The following is an 18589-nucleotide window of genomic DNA, read 5'->3' as shown; positions in this document are numbered from 1 at the left end:
TAGACTAAGCTGCTCTTGGGCTTCATGATCTGAACAGAATTTGTCCTGCTGTCAGTATGGTGTCAGGTGCTCGGACTGTGAAGTGTTATTCCTTTCAATACAAGCTCAGGGACTGCACATAGATAAGCAAAATGAATTGAATTACTCATGTTCAAAAGAATAAGATGTGGGGAAGAAGACAGGAAAGTACAGGGAGGAAGTCTAGGGAGAAGAGTTGGGGCAACACCTGAGGGACAGTACTGGGAAGAACCCAAGCAGAGCGAGGTATCCTCCAGAAATGGGGCCAGGATGCTTCTTCAGAGGCCTGACACCGCTCGTGAGCGTCTTAAGCTGCCAAATCCACTGGTAAAATGTCATCATGCTGTAGGGGATGGTCCATGGGAACAATACCAGGCTGTTTCTGCTGGCTGGGCCTGGCAGGATGGCTGAGGTTAGACATCTGTAGATCTACAGTTTGGTTCCATACAATAGAATTTCTCTTTTTAGCCTCTGTGAGACAAAGGAAGAAAATAAGAAAATACGTTTTAAAATAAGTTTCCTGCAAGTCAGCACTTAAAGATACTGAGTAACCATGGATAGTGAATCCTCACTATGATATCTTTAATCAAATGTTTGTTGGGGTTTGGGGGTGTCCCAAGGCCCCTTCTTCATTCAACTCTCAGCATAAACTACTGCCAGGAATCCCTTGGTGCCATATAATGAACAAGACTGTAGGCTCAGCCTAGCTTGATTTAAGAACTGGAAAGTGCCTAGTGAATGAATCATGGGACCAAAGGGCTTATGGGCTAATAGTTATCAACAATTATATGCTTTCCACACCTCTGCTGCAAACTTCCACTTTGTTGTGGTACTTATTTAATTTAACCTGGAACTTTACTAGTTCTCAGCAGTGTATTCTTCAGATACTTATGGCCATGAGACACCTGAGCATGCAGACTTCCAGCCCTATAATTGAGGTTGGTGCCTGCTATTTAACATCCCAGAACCTGGATGTATTTTTGCTCAGTAGATGGGAGGTAGCAAAGTTTTCTAAGGAATGGTGGGTCGGATGATCCCTGGTAACTGTGCCCCAAAAAGGTTCCAGAGCACGGTGATGGTGGTGCTTCAGGGAGAGCCTTTGCTTTCCCGCACTTCCACCTCTTCTCCCAGCATGTTTCTGTCTCTCCTCCAGTGGAAGGGAACAGTTTCTCCCCACAGCTTTTGTTACAATGTAGTTAAATTTGACTTAGTTCCTCAACTTACTGCTGTTTTCAGTATTTGAAAAATGAAAGCCTTTACAAACCGGGATTGCAAGCAAGTTAAAGTTGCTATGGAAACCTCAACTTTTTCTTGATTTTTGTTCAATGCCCTTGTTTTACTATAGGTTGTCATGATTGTGTGTTGATTCATATTTTTGTATATGAACAAGTAGTCATAATTGTGATTCCCTGAATATCAAAAGAACTATTGCCTTTTTTTAAGTGTTGCATTTATGCAGTACTCATACGGAGGTGCACAGTGGTTGCTCAGATTGGCTAATGTCATTAATTCTATTAAACTGCTCATTCCTTTAGAGTTTCTTTCAATGATCTTAGCCTCAAATTTATTTTGAATTCATTATAATTCTGTGTTCTACACACGTAAATCTGTACATGCTGATCAGTGCATCTGATGACATTTCAAGAAATATTTAAATATTTAAAGTTGAATTAAGCTTCAAAGCTGGTGAATCAGTGTTTGATGTGAAAGTATATTATGGCTTGTCTGCTGCAGTGCTTGCAGGGCTCAGGCTTCTCTTTTGAAAATCAGGAGTTGTGTTTTTCTTTTAGAATTGAATTGGCTAAATGATTTTTTAATTTATGAGATTTAACTTTGTCTTACTTTTCCAAATTTTCCTCCAGAATCCTCTAGAGGGAGTATAGGTTTGGAGTATAATATTTGCTGTCATGCCTATATGGATATGGGGCAAGTTTCAAGAAAGATTTTATTTACCTCACCAGTATGGGAAGTAACTATTCCTGCCACAACCTAAGGAGAGGCTGGCTGTGCTAGAGAAGAGAGAGCTACTACAAAATGAAAAAGTATTTAAGAGGGAGGAAAAAACATGCACTCATTTCGCTGGAAGGCAGCATTTTCTTGGGATAAAAATAGCTTGAATAGTCTAGATCAGGAGATGTGAAGCAGAGTTTATCAGCTCTGCTGAGTTTGATGCATGTGTGTAGTCCCCTGTGCACACTGACCGTCCAACCTGCTGTTGAGAAACAGAAGAGTTACATTGCCTTTGTCGTAGAAAATGCTAATGCCAGAGATTTGTTCTGAGGCCAGTCTGGTGGAATCCTGGAATTTTTATTTTTTTAATTTTTTTTAAATAAAGCACACAAGTATTGAGTGTTTTAGAGGCATTTTTTCTAGACCTTTTATAGAAAAAAGTTCAACTGTAAAATGGTTATGTACAGTTTTATGCTACATAGAGGGAGAAGTTAACAAAAAAATTGAGATTAAGATAAACTTTCACTGATAGCTTCAAAGTATGAACAGGCAATGAACAATCTCCTTCGTGATTTTCTGACAAAGTATTATTGATTTAGTTCAATTAATCTTGTATTTGCATTTACATTGGTGCAAATTATGTATCTCCAAGGTTGGATTTTCCTTTCAAGTCATGAAAAATACCTGAATGCTCATAAGTAATTCTGAATATGGCACATGGGAAATCCGTGTTTCTGTAAGTAAAGTCTAAACTATCAAGAACAGGTTTTGTAGCTCCACCTTAAAAATCTGTAATGCTGATGCAGTCCTGTAATTACAGTTTTAGTTAAATCTTTGCCTGCTGTTTATTCGTTTTGGCTGCCAAGCAAAGCAAGATTTCCCAGCTCTCTTATTTGGAATTAAAATGAGAAATGCGTACATCAGGGCATGGCTGTGAAGGCAGGAAAGTAATTATTCCATTCTTCTTTGTATGAGGAGGATGTTATGCATGGGAGTGCCGATTGAATTTCACTCTTTTGTTTCCAGGTCTCTGTGGTCAATCAGTTGGATATGCAAGTCATCGTCTCTAATGTTCCTCCCACCCTTGTGGAACAAAACAAAGATCAACTCATAGGGTAATAAATTTATTTACTCTACAAATATCAGACAATTCACTGGTTTTATGTTTAGATTCAGCAAGGAGTGCTCCCTTGACATCATGATCTCCTTTTTTTGCCAAAGACTTGAAAATGAGCAAGTGGGTATTTTGATAGGGAGCACAATTGGCTGAGTGATGGCACTGCCGCCTCACCCCACATTTCCCCCTCTCTGGAGAAGGCAGCACAGCACTTCTTTGCTTGCACATTTGCCCACTTTGCAGGCTGAAGCTTGGCTCAGAGCTGCCCCTCAGAGCTGCCCCATAGTGGAGCCTCCAAATAGCAAGCACAGAAACTACATCTGTCAAAATCTAGGTTGTAAAATAAAGCACATCTCCAAAAGGTTGAGGCAGTGTGTCTCACCGAGTTGTATTGCTTCGCTGTGATTTTATTTGGGTGATGTAGCCGTAAGGGAAAGCAGAATTTAGAAAATTTATGCTGGTGCAATTAATACCACTAACATCATTACAGAAAATTTTGATTGGAAAAAAATTATAAGGGAGTGTCATTATTCAGGCCTAGCATGTATAAAATATTGTGATGGGAGGGGGGATGGATCATTGGAAACATTAATGCTTTTCATAAAAATTGCAGTATTTTATCATACTGGAAGCCAGCTAAAATCCTTTTGGTCAAATATGTTTTAACAGCACACATACACGACCACATCATCAGCTTTCATGAGTCAAGTTTTCACTCGTAGCTTGTTTTTGTAAGACAAGAACAATTTTCTATTCTTTGTGGCATATAATCAGGAATTCAACAATATGGGAAAGAAAATACTGTAGGAAACAGTTTCAAAAAAATCTTTGTACGCTTCTGTCACTTTATTCAGTAATGGATGGCATTTCTCAGATTTCAGCAGGTCTCTTCCATCCTGACTGTTGTCATACCTTTACTTTTCCATGGAAATTGAAATACCTTAGGGTTGATGATGTAATCACTCACTGAAAAGGAAGCGTGTTGTCTCTAAATGGTTCATGTCTTCCCCAGGCTAGGAAAAAATATTGACGGGTTTGCTTCTGAAGATTTAGGACATGTTTGCCTTTTCTCTCTGTTTTGAGCCAGGGGTAAGTTTAGGTCTCATAGATTTTAATGTCAGAAATACTAATTAAGTTGTTCAGGCAATGGTCTATATTTACAGGGACTCTCTTTTCCTAGAGCTAAGAATAATAACAGAGTCTGCTTGCTTAACACTTAAGATCTAGCTTTCCAAAATCATCAGGTGTTGGTGTTGGCTGGAGAGACAAAGAACCATTCATCTTTTAGTGGCAGTAATAGGAAAAGTTTGCTTCTGTTTTGCTAAGCCCTCAAGTTCACCTTAGGGTGCTGCACTGTACAAATTTCTCTTCACACAGTAATTTGTAGCTTTCCTGGGCTTCTGTTCTTTTGAGTGGAGAAGATGAACACATGTTCTGTACCGTGTGTTTCTACATCACGTAGGCTAGATCTCAAATTTAACTTAGGCTGTGTTTCCGATCCTCCCAGTTTTGGACTGTCCTGGAGCCAAAGGCACCACCAACAAAATAGAGACAGCTCTTACAGAAGGTGGTTTGAAAACAGGGTGGAACAAGCCTGGCTTCAATGAAGAGTCTCAACCGCATGACACACGTGTCGTACTGAGAGCTCGAACGCCGCGATAGGTGGCAGGGCAAGAACAACAAGAGCAGGCAGCATCTCGCCCTTTCACCATCCCTGCAAAAATCTCCTTTTGCAAATGCTGGAGCAGCTTGCTTCCAGCTCCCAGCAGGGCTCAGCAGTGTTCAGTGCCTCAACAATAAATTGTGCTGTAACCATACTCTCCTTCGAGGCCCAGAGGAATAGCTGGCGTACCCTGCCACAGTCTTGGAACACGGCCCAGAGCCACATTCCTCGGTCTCTGTGCTCCAAAAAACTCTTTTCTGCCAGGTTGGAATCCTTTAAAACTTGTTTCATGCTGTTCTGGTCCTTGTGCATGGAAGTCTCTGACAGCTGTGTAAATATTTCACAGCGAATGAAGCTTTTCAATGAGTATAAAACTGAAAAAAAAAAACATGGCCAGGTTTTGAACTCTAAAAATTAGCTTGGGAAGCTTTTATGTTCATGAACACTGCAAGACCAGCAAGTATATAGCATAAGAATATTACTTCTAAGGATAAGTTTTTAAGGACAACCTTTGCCAGAAGCGACTGCATTAGCTTGTTTTAAAATTGTCACATTCTTTACTGAAAATATTTGTAGAGAGCAAAAGTCTTGGAAATACTTTTGCACATGTGTACTTGTCTGTTTCACATAAACATGTATTCATCTCATTGCCATCCTCAAATTTATTGGATTTTCCTTCTAAATTTTAAAGGAATGCTATCTCCCTGTTTTTATAAAGGCTTTAATAATTCATGCAGGACACAAAACCAAAATAATAGGAATTTGTGTTTTTTCATGCATTATATGGAAGATATAACCACAGGCAAAGGGAGACCAAATAATTTGGAGATTTTCTCAGTCTAAAGTACTTTACCAAATAGGTTTCTGAGACGTTTCAAATAATACACTAATTTAAAAAATTAGAACACTTTGTATAATTCATTAACAGATAAAAAGACTATATCATTAACTAAATTAATCACTACAGAGGTTATTCAGCTCTTTCTCCTCTCATTTTGGCACTGGACTGATAGCAAATATTGAGCTCTGAAAATATAACATTTAACCACCAATTACAATACTCGGTGATGGGGAATGTTGTGGAAGTGGATAGTTAGCTGAATTTTGAAATTATGCTGATTTTTCACAATTTAAAAAAAAAAAAAACAACAACCACAAAAAAAAACCCCAACATTTAAATAACTTTGGAGAACCAAGTTATAACAGATTCTCCCAACTCCCTGTAATTTTCACTAGAGAGGGGATACAAGGTATTAAGCAATACATAATTCAGTTCTTGCACACTGGAAAGGCTGACTCAGCATAGCCTGAGATGTATGTTGGTTAATGGTCCAAATAAAGGAATCATACCATAGAAAAGATTTAAAACATCACTATCTATTGCACTTAGGAGTCTGAGCTTTTTGAGGGATACAATGGGTATGTCTTCAGCTGACATTTCTGATAGTGTCATGATCCTTTGCAGTCATTCAGTAAGCACCTCGGTTTTCCTCCAACTGCTTTAATTTCATCAACAGGCTTTTCATATCCTCTGGACCGCACATCAATGTCGGATTTGCCATTTCTCTCACCCACTTTAATTACGTCTGTTCAGACAGGTCCGTTTATGTCTGCTACAGAGGATGACAGAGAAAATGGAGTGAGGCTTAGTGGAAAGTTCAGTGCGTGTTCCTCTCCTTCAGAAAACTTGGTGAAAGCAGATGATGTGGGTTTTTTTAAATACAGCAATTTTGTCAGTGCTTACTTGTTGGGAAGGAACAGCATTTCAACTAGAATAAAATAGCCAGCTTCATGCTTAGAGCATTTAGTTTTTTGGTTTTCATGTGACTGCAACTTAAACCTCTAGCTACAGTTAGGTACACCACATTACCAGGAGAGACCTGTGTCATCCGATATGTAATAGAAATGTGTTGTGAATTAAATTCGTCTGTACACACTTCTACAGTTGGCGAATCATTTTCTCCGAAATGGAATACCAGAGTGGCTCAAAATGAGTGCTTTGATGAAATACTCCATAGACATTCCTCTCGAAAAGGCTGGTTTTGCCCTACAGCGTACACACCATAGAAAACAGAGATAATACTGCCTAGGGAATTCTCCTCCTGAAGCAGAGCTAGCCAAAACCATTTGGGCATCATTTTCAACATTAACATTTTTTGCATTGTGTGCGCTTTCTGAGCCAATCAGGTGGGTAAAGAAAACACATTTATTTGGGCTTGGACTGCTCTGGAGTTTTAAAGAATGGAATGAGGACAGCCTCTTCACTTTCAAAAATTATATGAGGTGTCCCATGTTCTTCTTCCTGCAGTGAAAAGTGAGCTTGGAAAGAATAGAGTTTCTCTTCTGTCCATATGAAGGAAACCTCCTAGTGGTAACGTAGGAAACTTTCATTGAAAAAGAAGGTCTGATGAAATCGCCTCATACTGCTAATAAATGTGCATAGATGCAACACGAGATAATTGCTTTATTGTTTAATAATAAATTATGTAATAAGTAATAGTTGCAGAGCATGGGCTCAAAAGACCCTGCCTTCTCTGTGTGTCTCTTTAGCATTTTTCACTCTCCTGGGCTTAGGAATTCAGGTATGTGCAGCCTCCTGGCCAGACCTGCCTCTGAAAATGGAATCCAAGTGCAGATATGAAACCTGGACAGGCTGGACAGGTGGGCCCGTGTAAACCTCATGAAGGCCAAGGGCAAGGTCCTGCCCATGGGTCGGGGCAATCCCCAGCACAAATCCAGGCTGGGTGAGCAGTGGATGGGGGGCAGCCCCAAGGAGAAGGACTTGGGGGTGTTGGTGGGGTGAAAACTGCCTGTGAGCCAGCAATGTGTGCTCACAGCCCAGAAAGGCAACGGTGTGCTGGGCTGCACCCAGAGCAGGGTGGGCAGCAGGGCAAGGGGGGGGATTCTCCCCCTCTGCTCCACTCTGTGAGACCCCCCTGCAGTGCTGGGTCCAGCTCTGGGGCACCAACAGCAGAAGGACACGGACCTGCTCGAGCGGGGCCAGAGGAGGCCATGGAGATGCTGGGGGGGACTGGAGCACCCCCTGTGAGGACAGGCTGAGAGAGTTGGGGGGTTCAGCTGGAGAAGAGAAGGCTGCGGGGAGACCTTAGAGCGGCCCCCCAGGGCTGAAAGGGGCTGCAGGAAAGGGGGGAGGGACTCTTGATCCAGCGGTGTAGGGATAGGACAAGGGGTAATGGTTTTAAACTGCAAGTTTTTTTCATACACTTTACTGGGTAAAAAACTGTCTGGATGGCCGGGCCCAAAGAGTTGTGGTGAAGAGAGTTAAATCCAGTTGGCGGCCAGTCATGAGTGGTGTCCCCCAGGGCTGGGTTTTGGGGCCACTCCTGTTTAACATCTTTATTGATGATCTGGACAAGGGGATCGAGTGCCCCCTCAGTCAGTTTGCAGATGACACCCAGCTGGGTGGGAGTGTTGATCTGCTCGAGGGTAGGGAGGCTGCAGAGAGACCTGGACAGGCTGGAGCCATGGGCTGAGCCCAACTGGGGGAGTTTCACTGAGGGCAAATGCCGGGGGCTGCCCTTGGGCCACAACAACCCCCAGCAGGGCTACAAGCCTGGGGAGGAGTGGCTGGAGAGCTGCCAGTCAGAGAGGGACCTGGGGGGTGATTGACAGCGGCTGAACAGGAGCCAGCAGTGTGCCCAGGGGGCCAAGAAGGCCAATGGCATCCTGGCTTGTGTCAGCACTGGCGTGGCCAGCAGGGATAGGGAAGGGATCTGAGCCCTGGGCTCGGCACTGGTGAGGCCGCCCCTCGAGGAGTGGGTTCAGTTTTGGGCCCCTCACCCCAAAAAGGCCATTGAATGACTCGAGCGTGGCCAGAGAAGGGCAACGGAGCTGGGGCAGGGTCTGGAGCACAGGTCTGCTGGGGAGCGGCTGGGGGAACTGGGGGGGTTCAGTCTGGAGAAGAGGAGGCTGAGGGGAGACCTCCTGGCCCTCTGCAACTCCCTGCCAGGAGGGGGCAGAGAGGGGGGATGAGTCTCTGGAGCCAAGGCCCCAGCGCCAGGCCCCGAGGGAATGGCCTCAAGCTGCCCAGGGCAGGGTCAGGCTGGCTCTGAGGAAGGATTTCTGTGCAGAAGGGGCTGTTGGGTGTTGGAATGGGCTGCCCAGGGCAGGGGGGGAGTCCCCATCCCTGGAGGGGTTGAAGAGTCGGGTTGACCCAGCGCTGAGGCATCTGGTGGAGTTGGGAACGGTCAGGGTGAAGTTTATGGTTGGGCTGGAGGAGCTTCAAGGTCTTTTTCAACCTTGATGATTCTGTGAAAGAGGGCAGATTTAGATTAGATGTAAGGAAGAAATTCTTCCCTGTGAGGGTGGTGAGGCCCTGGCACAGGTTGCCCAGAGAAGCTGTGGCTGCCCCCTCCCTGGCAGGGTTCAAGGCCAGGTTGGACGGGGCTTGGGGCAACCTGGGCTAGTGGAAGGTGGCCCTGCCTGTGGCAGGGGGCTGGAACTGGATGATCTTTAAGCTTCCCTCCAACCCAAACCATTCTAGGATTCTGTGCTCTTGAGTTATAACTTTATCTGTCTTCTGGATGTTCATGTGAATCATGTGTATCTTAATGCAAGTTATTCCCTACTTTTCAAGACATAATTACTAGAAATAGCACATGTGATAGTTCCAGGGAACTTTTCTTCATGTGTAGTTTGACCTCTTATAGGTTTCAATCCTTTGATACCTTAATGATTATAAAGGAATGGGGCCATTCCATAGTTAAAAGAAAATTCACACTCAAACATCTAATACAATATAGAAGTGGCCAGGCAGGTTTTTTACTAGAAAATCCAAATGTAAAATCAAGTGCTGTTCCTCAGAGATATACCGAGATTTTCGGAATGCAAACATCCAGCCTCCTAGCTTCGTAGTTTGCATATATGAAGTTGACTGCCATCATTTCTCAAAGGACTGTCTGCTCTGCTTTGTGTCATAGAAACTGTGGTCCACTTAAAAGAAATGTCATAATATATACTATAGCAATATATATTGCTATAAATTATGTACCATGATGTACTTCATATGTACATTGTACATCGTATATAATTTTATGTATAATCATAGTATATGAGATCTATTTTATATATAGGAGATGAAATGCACAGTCCTTTCTTCAGGGAAAGGTTTCAGAACGTGGATGATTTCCCTTCAGTTGTGTTTTGCTGTTAACAATATAGCAAATGGTGTTTTCTAATCTCAGTTGCAGAAGCCAGTCGGTGGCATTTAAAAAGGACAGCTGACATGAGTGCTGTTCATGGCACTTGTGTATATCGCTCTATTTAATTTCTTTGTTCCTGCTTTTTTTATTGTTAAAATGTCGGTATGTTCAATAATTGGGAAGATGAGGAAATGACTCTGGAATGTAGTATATTTATCAAGATCACGGAATCAACTAGGCTGGAAATGACCTTGAAGCTCCTCCAGTCCAACTGTTAACCCAGTACTGACCATTCCCAACTCCCCCAGATCCCTCAGCGCTGGCTCAGCCCGACTCTTCAACCCCTCCAGGGATCCCGGGGACTCCCCCCCTGCCCTGGGCAGCCCATTCCAACGCCCAACAGCCCCTTCTGCACAGAAATCCTTCCTCAGAGCCAGCCTGACCCTGCCCTGGGCAGCTTGAGGCCATTCCCTCGGGGCCTGGCGCTGGGGCCTTGGCTCCAGAGACTCATCCCCCCTCTCTGCCCCCTCCTGGCAGGGAGTTGCAGAGGGCCAGGAGGTCTCCCCTCAGCCTCCTCTTCTCCAGACTGAACCCCCCCAGTTCCCCCAGCCGCTCCCCAGCAGACCTGTGCTCCAGACCCTGCCCCAGCTCCGTTGCCCTTCTCTGGCCACGCTCGAGTCATTCAATGGCCTTTTTGGGGTGAGGGGCCCAAAACTGAACCCACTCCTCGAGGGGTGGCCTCACCAGTGCCGAGCCCAGGGCTCAGATCCCTTCCCTGTCCCTGCTGGCCACGCCAGTGCTGACACAAGCCAGGATGCCATTGGCCACCTTGGCCCCCTGGGCACACTGCTGGCTCCTGTTCAGCCGCTGTCAATCACCCCCCAGGTCCCTCTCTGACTGGCAGCTCTCCAGCCACTCCTCCCCAAGCCCGTAGCGCTGCTACAAGATATGGCAATGTGTAATGAAATGAGATGTTATGAGGCATCACTGGGATTCCAGCAGTCTTGGTACCTTTAGGAAAGGCAGACACAGCTACCCCCTGGATGGGCCGCCTTACAAGTTCTTGTTTGGAAATGCAGTGCTTCCGAAAGCACTCCTGACTGTACCAAAATAGTCCGCCTTAGTGCACCAGTGTTTTTTCTTCTCCTCAGTCCATGAATTGGTAGAAAATGAACATGTGTTTCCTGCTGGATGTAGTTGCAGTATATAAATCACTCAGTGCTGTTACTTTTCCTATAGGTGAAGTACCATTCCATTGCTTGCTTTGCAATTTTTGTCATGTAATTACTGAATTAAACCTAATTACATGTGACTGGTCTTTTTGAATATTGGGGTGGTGGCAGTGAACTTGCCGTTAAGCACTCTTCACCGCTAGCACTTGCTTTCCTCGCCATTACTAAATGTTCTTTAGTCACAGGTACTGCTACAGCTGCTTCTTCTGTTTTTCCTCAGCGCTCTCTGACATTGTTATATGGGTTCATTTTGCTCCTGGCCCTTTGGTTGACTTCCCCTCTGCCTTTTCCCCTTTCACTTCTTTGCACTGTATTGTTTCATTCTAAATTAAATGGCAAAATTATCAAATAAATAAATAATGAGTTTAGAGGGACATTTCCCACCAACTGGCTGCATCATATTTCATATCCACCCTACATTTGTCTTTGCCTGGAGAACGCATGTCCTGTAGTTCTTGCTTTGTACAATGTTTAACAGAGCCCATTCCCTTTCTTAGCTGATCTTAGCCTCCCCCCACTGTAATCAGGTTGATTAATAGCAGTAGGCTACCTTTATTAAGTTAGGTAATGGAGACCGAAGCTTATTCAACTCTGGCTTTTCCACTCGCTCCTTCTGCTGCCAGCTGGGAAGCACTGGTTCAGCAATCTCCTTCTCCCCTCTCCTCTCAATAATACCAAATGCTGTTCTGTTAATGTACTTTCTCTGAAGCACTATAATGCAGTGCCAGGCTTCTCAGATAAAGCTGTAAACTTCTGTTTAGTCTGAAATTGCTTACTGTTGCAGTAAAAACTCTTTTGTACTGAGATCTGAAGATACATCTTCTGGGTCAAAGTCAAGATGTCTGTTTTACTCTTTGTCGTGTTCTTTCTGCAACGAGGAAAAATGATACACAACCAAAAATTTGGAGTGCATGTAGGTTTTTTTGGAGGACAGGATTATATACAACAAGCACAAATAGAAGAAAAGAAACATTAGCAATATGTAAGAAAGCAATTTCCTTTATGGTGTGCAATCCAATATGCTTTTATAGGATTAGGATAAGTAGGTATTAAGACGTTGTCTCTGGGTTGTTTTTAAAATAATTTAGATGTTATCATGCAGAGTAAATTGGTTCAGTGGTGCTCCTTCCTGATAGACAAGTGCCTTGTGCATGATATAAAAGTAGAAATAATCTGAGTCAAAAGGCTATTTTATAAACAGGGAATAGTCTTAGGCTTGAAATAAACCCCAGTTCTGGCTTTTTTATTCTACATTGCAGCCCAAAGCAGACTGATTTAGTTGACTAGTAAGGGTTTCCTGAGTTGTGTTGGCAGGTCCAAAGCAGCTTGGCACCTCTCTGGAGGCCACAGAAGTAGTGTGTCCTTCTCTGTGCTGTATGCATGTGGTAATAAGGCATCTGGAAGCTGGGGCCCAAGTGTGTCACCTCTCCAAAGCTATTGCTAGCTAACTGCACAGGAGGGGCTGGAATTGGTCCTTATCGTTATGTGAAAGGCCAGTTGAAAATCCAGCACTTCAGTTGTCATTTAACCTTGCAAAAACTCAACACAGCCAGAATTTGGATGACGTTGAGAAAAATTGAATGTACTGAGGTTAAATGAAACACTTGAAAAGTCCGTATTGAAGCGTACCAGCAGAGCTGAATGTTCTCATCCCTGCACTGCTGCCAAATTTGCTTGCATTTTCAAATACCTAGAATATGATTTTATTATTACTACTAAGTTTTCCGGGGGAGCTAGAATTTTCAGTGGAGGATCCAAAAATTATGCAGGATATCTAGTCTTCCAACACCTGTAGCTCCAAGTCTATGGCACCGGTTATTTCAGGATCCTGAAAGAAAGAATGGATTCTTTTTGTTTTTTTTCAGGTCTTACAATATTTTTATGTGCTCCAGAAACATAGTAGGCTATTAAATTAGTAGAGAACTGAAACATTTTTTTTCCCATAGAATTTTCTGCTAGGAAGATTGTGCAGTAATTACATTCGGATACTGTTGAGGATCTAAAATGTCCTGCAGATTGAATTGTTTCTTTTGTTTGTGTGCTGATTCAGAGAATACACGTACAATTGAGCAATTCGGCTCGAGGGTATAAAACTACTGAAACGCTGTGGTGCTCCTTCAGGCCTTGTCATGCATCTTCCCAGCCAGGGACAACAGAGGGTCATTAAACCTTGCTGCTGACTTACCAAATCTTTTCACGATGACTGTTAGTCTAGTTGGGTAGCCATTGCAGCTGGGCTCTCGTGCAGGCAATTCCGTATCTCATATTTTGAGGTCAATTAACTGAGCTTTCACGTTAGTTTCCAAAGGAGCTTCTAACTAGTCCTTTGCATTTTTCCCAGTAGCAGGATCTCTCCCATGTCTGGCATGCTGGGTTCGTGCAGCTGTGAGGAGAAAGAAGCATGATGCTGCGATGCCAGGGTGCAACCCTTAATTTGGCCCTGTGCTCAGCAGGGTCTCCTCTGCCTGTAACGGGGTGCAGCAACCTCAGCCCTGCCACGCGGAACGATGCCTCAGGTGCACACGTCAACTCGTGACCGTAGTGCTGAGTGCGGCCCAGGATTGTGGTGCCTCATCCCAGATTTTGGGTTTTGCTTTGCTGGTTTCATAAATGTTCTGAGAAGCAGAATGTCATCAGCCAAGGGGCAGCTGAGCAGATCACCATACCTGTGGTTTATTGCCTTTCCATTTCTTTTGCATCTAAAGATGAAAAAAATAATCTCTGAGTTTTCAGGATATTTAGGGCCAAATTATGTCCTCAATGACAGTGAAAATCCTCCTGTCCTTTGTTTAATTTCACTGCTGTCACTGATGGGAATTCGGAAAGTGACGGTAACGAAGATGCACTGGGAGGCATTTCTGCTCATTATGTCTGCAGAGCCAAGTGGAGTTATAGCAGTTGGAAAGTCCCATCGCCTGCTAAGTTGCGGGTTCAACCTCTCACTACACTGTTGGGAGGATGGTAATTACCCTCATTGCATTAACAAGTGACAGAAGAATTTGAAGGTAACTTTTGCTGATAAACACAGTAGAACTGCAGATACTGTTGTTAAAGTATGCATTTTAAAAATTGCTTCTTGTGTGTAGCCCTACAAAGCAGGTGACCACTTTCAGTAGAATTTTAAAGCACTACAGTGTTCTCAGCTGAATGACTTTTAAAATAACTTTGGGGAACTGCCCTATTTTTAAGTTCATTCTTTAATTGCTCTCAGTCCTCAGTGCATTTTTATTATATATTTCAACCTAAATGTGCAATTTGTGTGTTTCAGATGAAATATTACTGTCATTCCACTATACTTTGTGGTGTTTTTTGCAATGTCAAATAAAGCCAGTGGCTGCAATATACCTATTTTTCATAGTCAGAAAGTAGTATGCTATTTGTTCCTCAATTTTAATCATGTTTTAGACAAAGATATTCTCAAAGGCAATGAATTCCAGCAGAAGCCATGCCAGGAATTTCTGAGAAAAGGGAATGTTGTTACCAATTCTGCTAAAAGTGACCCTGTGTTATAATCTTCCAACCTCACAGGGTGTTTCTGTCTTGGGTGAAATAATAGTTCTGGCAAGGAAAGAAAAACATGGCCCCCTGCAGCAGCAGATGATGGTTGTATACTAATTAGGGAGGTAAATCTTTCACATATGTAGTCTATCTGGATCTTTGTGCAAAATGCCATTCTGAAGATGGTTATGGTTTCTTTCAGTCATTTACATTCACCTGATGTTTGGAGGGCGTTTTATAGTAATTTGCATAGCCCAGATTTATCCTGTCAGGTTTTACCTGGGAGAGTTATTGTTACTGAGGTGTCTGTGGCAGGTTATCACCCTAGTGCCAGTTAAGTGCGTGCCAGAAGCAGAGATGAGTAGAGTTTAACGTATCTGCAAACGACAGCAGTGCTTGTTTAAGAGGATGCCAGTCAACCTGCAATGTGTCAGATAATCTATATTTTTATTTTCCCTACAAAAATAGCTCTTCACTAAGAGTATATATTCACTGCTAGGCTAGGACCTGGGTCTGACAGACTTGAATTTTTCAAAATCTGATAGGAAAGCTTCTATTTTAAGGGCATGTTAAACTTTCACACAAAAAGCAGAGAAACTGGATGGACAAATGTGAATCAGTGGGCTTGAAAAATTACGAGATGGTGATACTGCTTTGACAGCATTACTTTTCTTTGGAAATTTTGTGTCAGGAAAAAAACTAACAGCAAAATGTAACCTCAGCAACTGCAAAAGATTTTGTTTAAAACAACTAACAAGTGACTTCTTAAAGTCATTGATGCCGTCTTTTCAGATCTGTCTTCCTCTGCACCCTAGTGCATCCTTGATATATCAGGCAGCACGATCCCTCTCGTACCCTTGCTTTTGCTTCCTAACTCAGCTATTGCTTTTTGATTTGATATTCTTATCACATAAATTAACCCAGAAAAATCTTGCATATTCCCATAACTCGTAGTTCTCATGGAGTGTTTAGACTTCCAGCTTCTTTTGCTTATTTCTCCATACCTCTTTGCCCTTGTGTCCAGGTTGATGATAGTTGCTTTTATGCCTTTGTTTATAAAACTCTCCGTGGGCTTTAAGTGAACCCTTCTCAGTCCCAGTTTGGAAACCTCACCACACCATTAGCAAGTCTGTGCGCAAAGACTCTTCCCCTTTTCTCTGAGATGTACTGTGTCCTTGCCCAACAACTGTGGTTAAAGATCTTCTGATGGCAGCGTCTGAACAGCTTTCCATTTTCTTTCTGGCTTCATCCATTCTTGCAAGAGTTGGTGTCCTTCTTGGCTGCCAGCCCCAGCTACAGTCTTGATGGGAGTACCAGTTCTTCCTGGTACACACAGAATTTGAGGGTCACCCAGCCAAGCTTCTAAATACTTCTAAACCTCCTTTTTTCGTTGGGTGCACAGTGCAGCAGATACAGAGCAGCAGTCTGCTACAGAAACTCAGCAGATTTCACAGGCCCCACTAGAGTAGCAGACCAGACAAGGAGGAAGGAAAAGAATATCTTTTTTAAACACTTTATTAAAGTCTTGTGCTTTCCAAAGCAGCTTGTTAGAGCAGTAGTGAGTTATGCTCATGGCTTTCCATAATCTCTCCAGGTGTGCTTGCTATCTGTGCAGAAGCTTCTCAGGTGCTCAGCGAGGTCCTTTCCTCATCGGTTTGGTGCATCTGCAGGCACACTGAAGGCACTTCAACCTGGCATAGGCAGGAGTATTTTTTGTTTGATTAGTTAGAGGGACATTCTGCAAACAACCATTCTCCCTTTGTCTTTCTGAATATTTTAGGAAAAACATCACATTTTAAGACTTCTGTCATAAACAGTAGCGCATGGAAAACAGTAGAAGAAGATGAGATTTGGAATTTAGAATAAAGGTTTCCAAAAGTGCATACTAAAATGTCTGTGGACGTTCAGTTGTTAGGGGGAAAAAAATAAAAAAAAAAGGAAGGAATATTCAATAATAAAGAAAACTGCTCACATGACAAGATATAATAAAATGACCAGTAAATGTAATAAATTTTAATTCCCCAGAATTGCATTTATCTTGTATATTGACACATTGCAATTCATATACATATCTGCAGACTGTGACATTCTGTGCTCTGACAGCTTGTAATGAATCCTTCTCTTTGGAAAAAAGAGAGATTTGTTTTGGTTTATAGTTGTTATGCCCTTGCTATCTTATGCATACCTGCTGCTGAATACTATCAACCGATCTTTCTTCTCCTTGTAGAACTTCTGCAGTTTATTTTATTTTTATCCTGTGGTAAACATGTCAGTTTGATATTCCAACTTTCTTACGACTGTAAAACTTGCTCATGACTTTTGGAGTAGCAGGTGTTCTGGCACCTGATATGTTGTGCTGTCTTGGAGGGCCAGATGAAATATTCCACCAAAAATGGTTGAAGTGGTTGTTTCTGTGGGTGAAAATTTATTGTATGCACCCTGTGTAAGGCTGGAATTGAAAAGTTCTGAAATCATACAGCTTAATAAAAGGTTGACAGCAGGTTTTTCTGTGAAATATAGATGGTGTTTCCCATGAGCCATTTAAAACTCAACTGATGTCATAAATACAAAAAGCTAGACTTAAGGACACTATTTCTGATGACCTCTCCTAACACTGCTAAGCTTTTCCCAAGAGTTCAGCATTTAAGAGGTTAGATTGGAGCAGAGATTTTTTAAAAGTGCTCTGAAGGTTACCATCCTTCTAAGCTGTGTTTTTTGTCTATTACTGTCTCATTTGGGCTGTTGTCAGTCTTGATCAGCACAAATAAATCACTGCAGCTTTCTGGCTCCATCTCTTCTTTAGGATATTGGAACGCTATGTCCAGGATCAGATTCCTGGTGCGACAGTTGTGGTGGAATCCATCGGTGCACGGAGGTTTGGGGATGGGTACTCTGAAGAGGATTACACCAAGTCTGACCTCATGGTCTACGCAATTGACCCGCAAACAAATAGAGCTATCATGAGGAATGAACTTTTTAAGTAAGTATGTTTATTTGTTGTTCTTCCTGTATTTCTATGGACTGTTTTGAAGCTTGTTGTTCTGTCTCTGTTAGCAAGTGGTTCAATACAACAGGAACAGAAAAGTCTATTGAAGCAGTTGGTGCATGCCCCTCCACCTACCCTGTGTGCAGCTTGACAAGGTTTGGTCCATTTCCTTGAACTGAATGGCCCCAATACGCGTGATTTAGACATTTTTGCCATAACAGCTTGTAATACATTTGGTCCACCCTGTGAAGGAGCTTCCAGTTTAAATTCCTCTGAAGGAAGTGACTTTCTGTGTACCAAAACTTATCCATGATCTCCAGGCAAGGGCTTTGGTGCCCCAGTCGTTGACCTTCAGACTTTTTGCAGTTTCCATTTGGAGTGTGTCTCTTTCTTTTTACATTTTTTGTTGAAACCGAAGAAGAAAGGGAAGAGGAAGGAAGAGGAGTGATGTGCACCTAGTCTGAAGCACAGACATCAGAGCATGATCCAGGTGTACATCTGTGTTCAGGAAATCAGTAGGGCTCAGAGGTGCCCAGTGGGCTGAGCAAACAGATCTGCGTGGGCCCATCCCACCAGTTGCTAGAGGAGATGGTGAACATCAGTAGACTGGCCACTTATATTCATAATTTGACATTGTTTTGCCTTTTCAATTGAGTTCCAAAGTAGCAGTTTAATTCCAGTGTTACATAAAACATAAGAGATGGCTTTTTACTGACTGATCATGTTGCCAGTGAATGGGCCAGCTCTGGTCACACAGCAGAGTGCTTTGCTAGGGTGCCATGCTGCCTGGGCTTTGGCACCTTAGCAGAGCTCCGGTGGGATATCGCTCTGGCATGCTACTAATTTGGGGGCCGGCAGTAACTCCTCTCTCTGCCTGCAAAGAGATGCCAGAGATTAAATGCGTAAGAAAATGAAATTAAGGTAATCTCTTTACATGTTTTGTCTGAGTTATCACTAGCAGCA

The 18589-nt window shown here is 42.9% G+C and overlaps 1 protein-coding gene across 1 annotated transcript in view; it reads left to right on the top strand.

The window, feature by feature from the left end:
* The window catches only part of PCDH15 (protocadherin related 15), a 448489-nt gene that overhangs the window by 397608 nt on the left and 32292 nt on the right, over window positions 1-18589 (top strand). Inside the window, exons 28-29 of the mRNA XM_074924175.1 lie at window positions 2995-3083; window positions 17444-17620. Coding sequence (XP_074780276.1) covers window positions 2995-3083; window positions 17444-17620 — 266 coding nt within the window. The remainder of the gene's footprint in view (window positions 1-2994; window positions 3084-17443; window positions 17621-18589) is intronic.

Source organism: Athene noctua, chromosome 21 (genome assembly GCF_965140245.1).
Source record: "Athene noctua chromosome 21, bAthNoc1.hap1.1, whole genome shotgun sequence".
In the NCBI taxonomy this organism is placed as follows: Eukaryota; Metazoa; Chordata; class Aves; order Strigiformes; family Strigidae; genus Athene; species Athene noctua.
The sequence above is the reverse complement of the archived record's forward strand: the minus strand, read 5'-3'. Positions and strand labels throughout refer to the sequence as shown.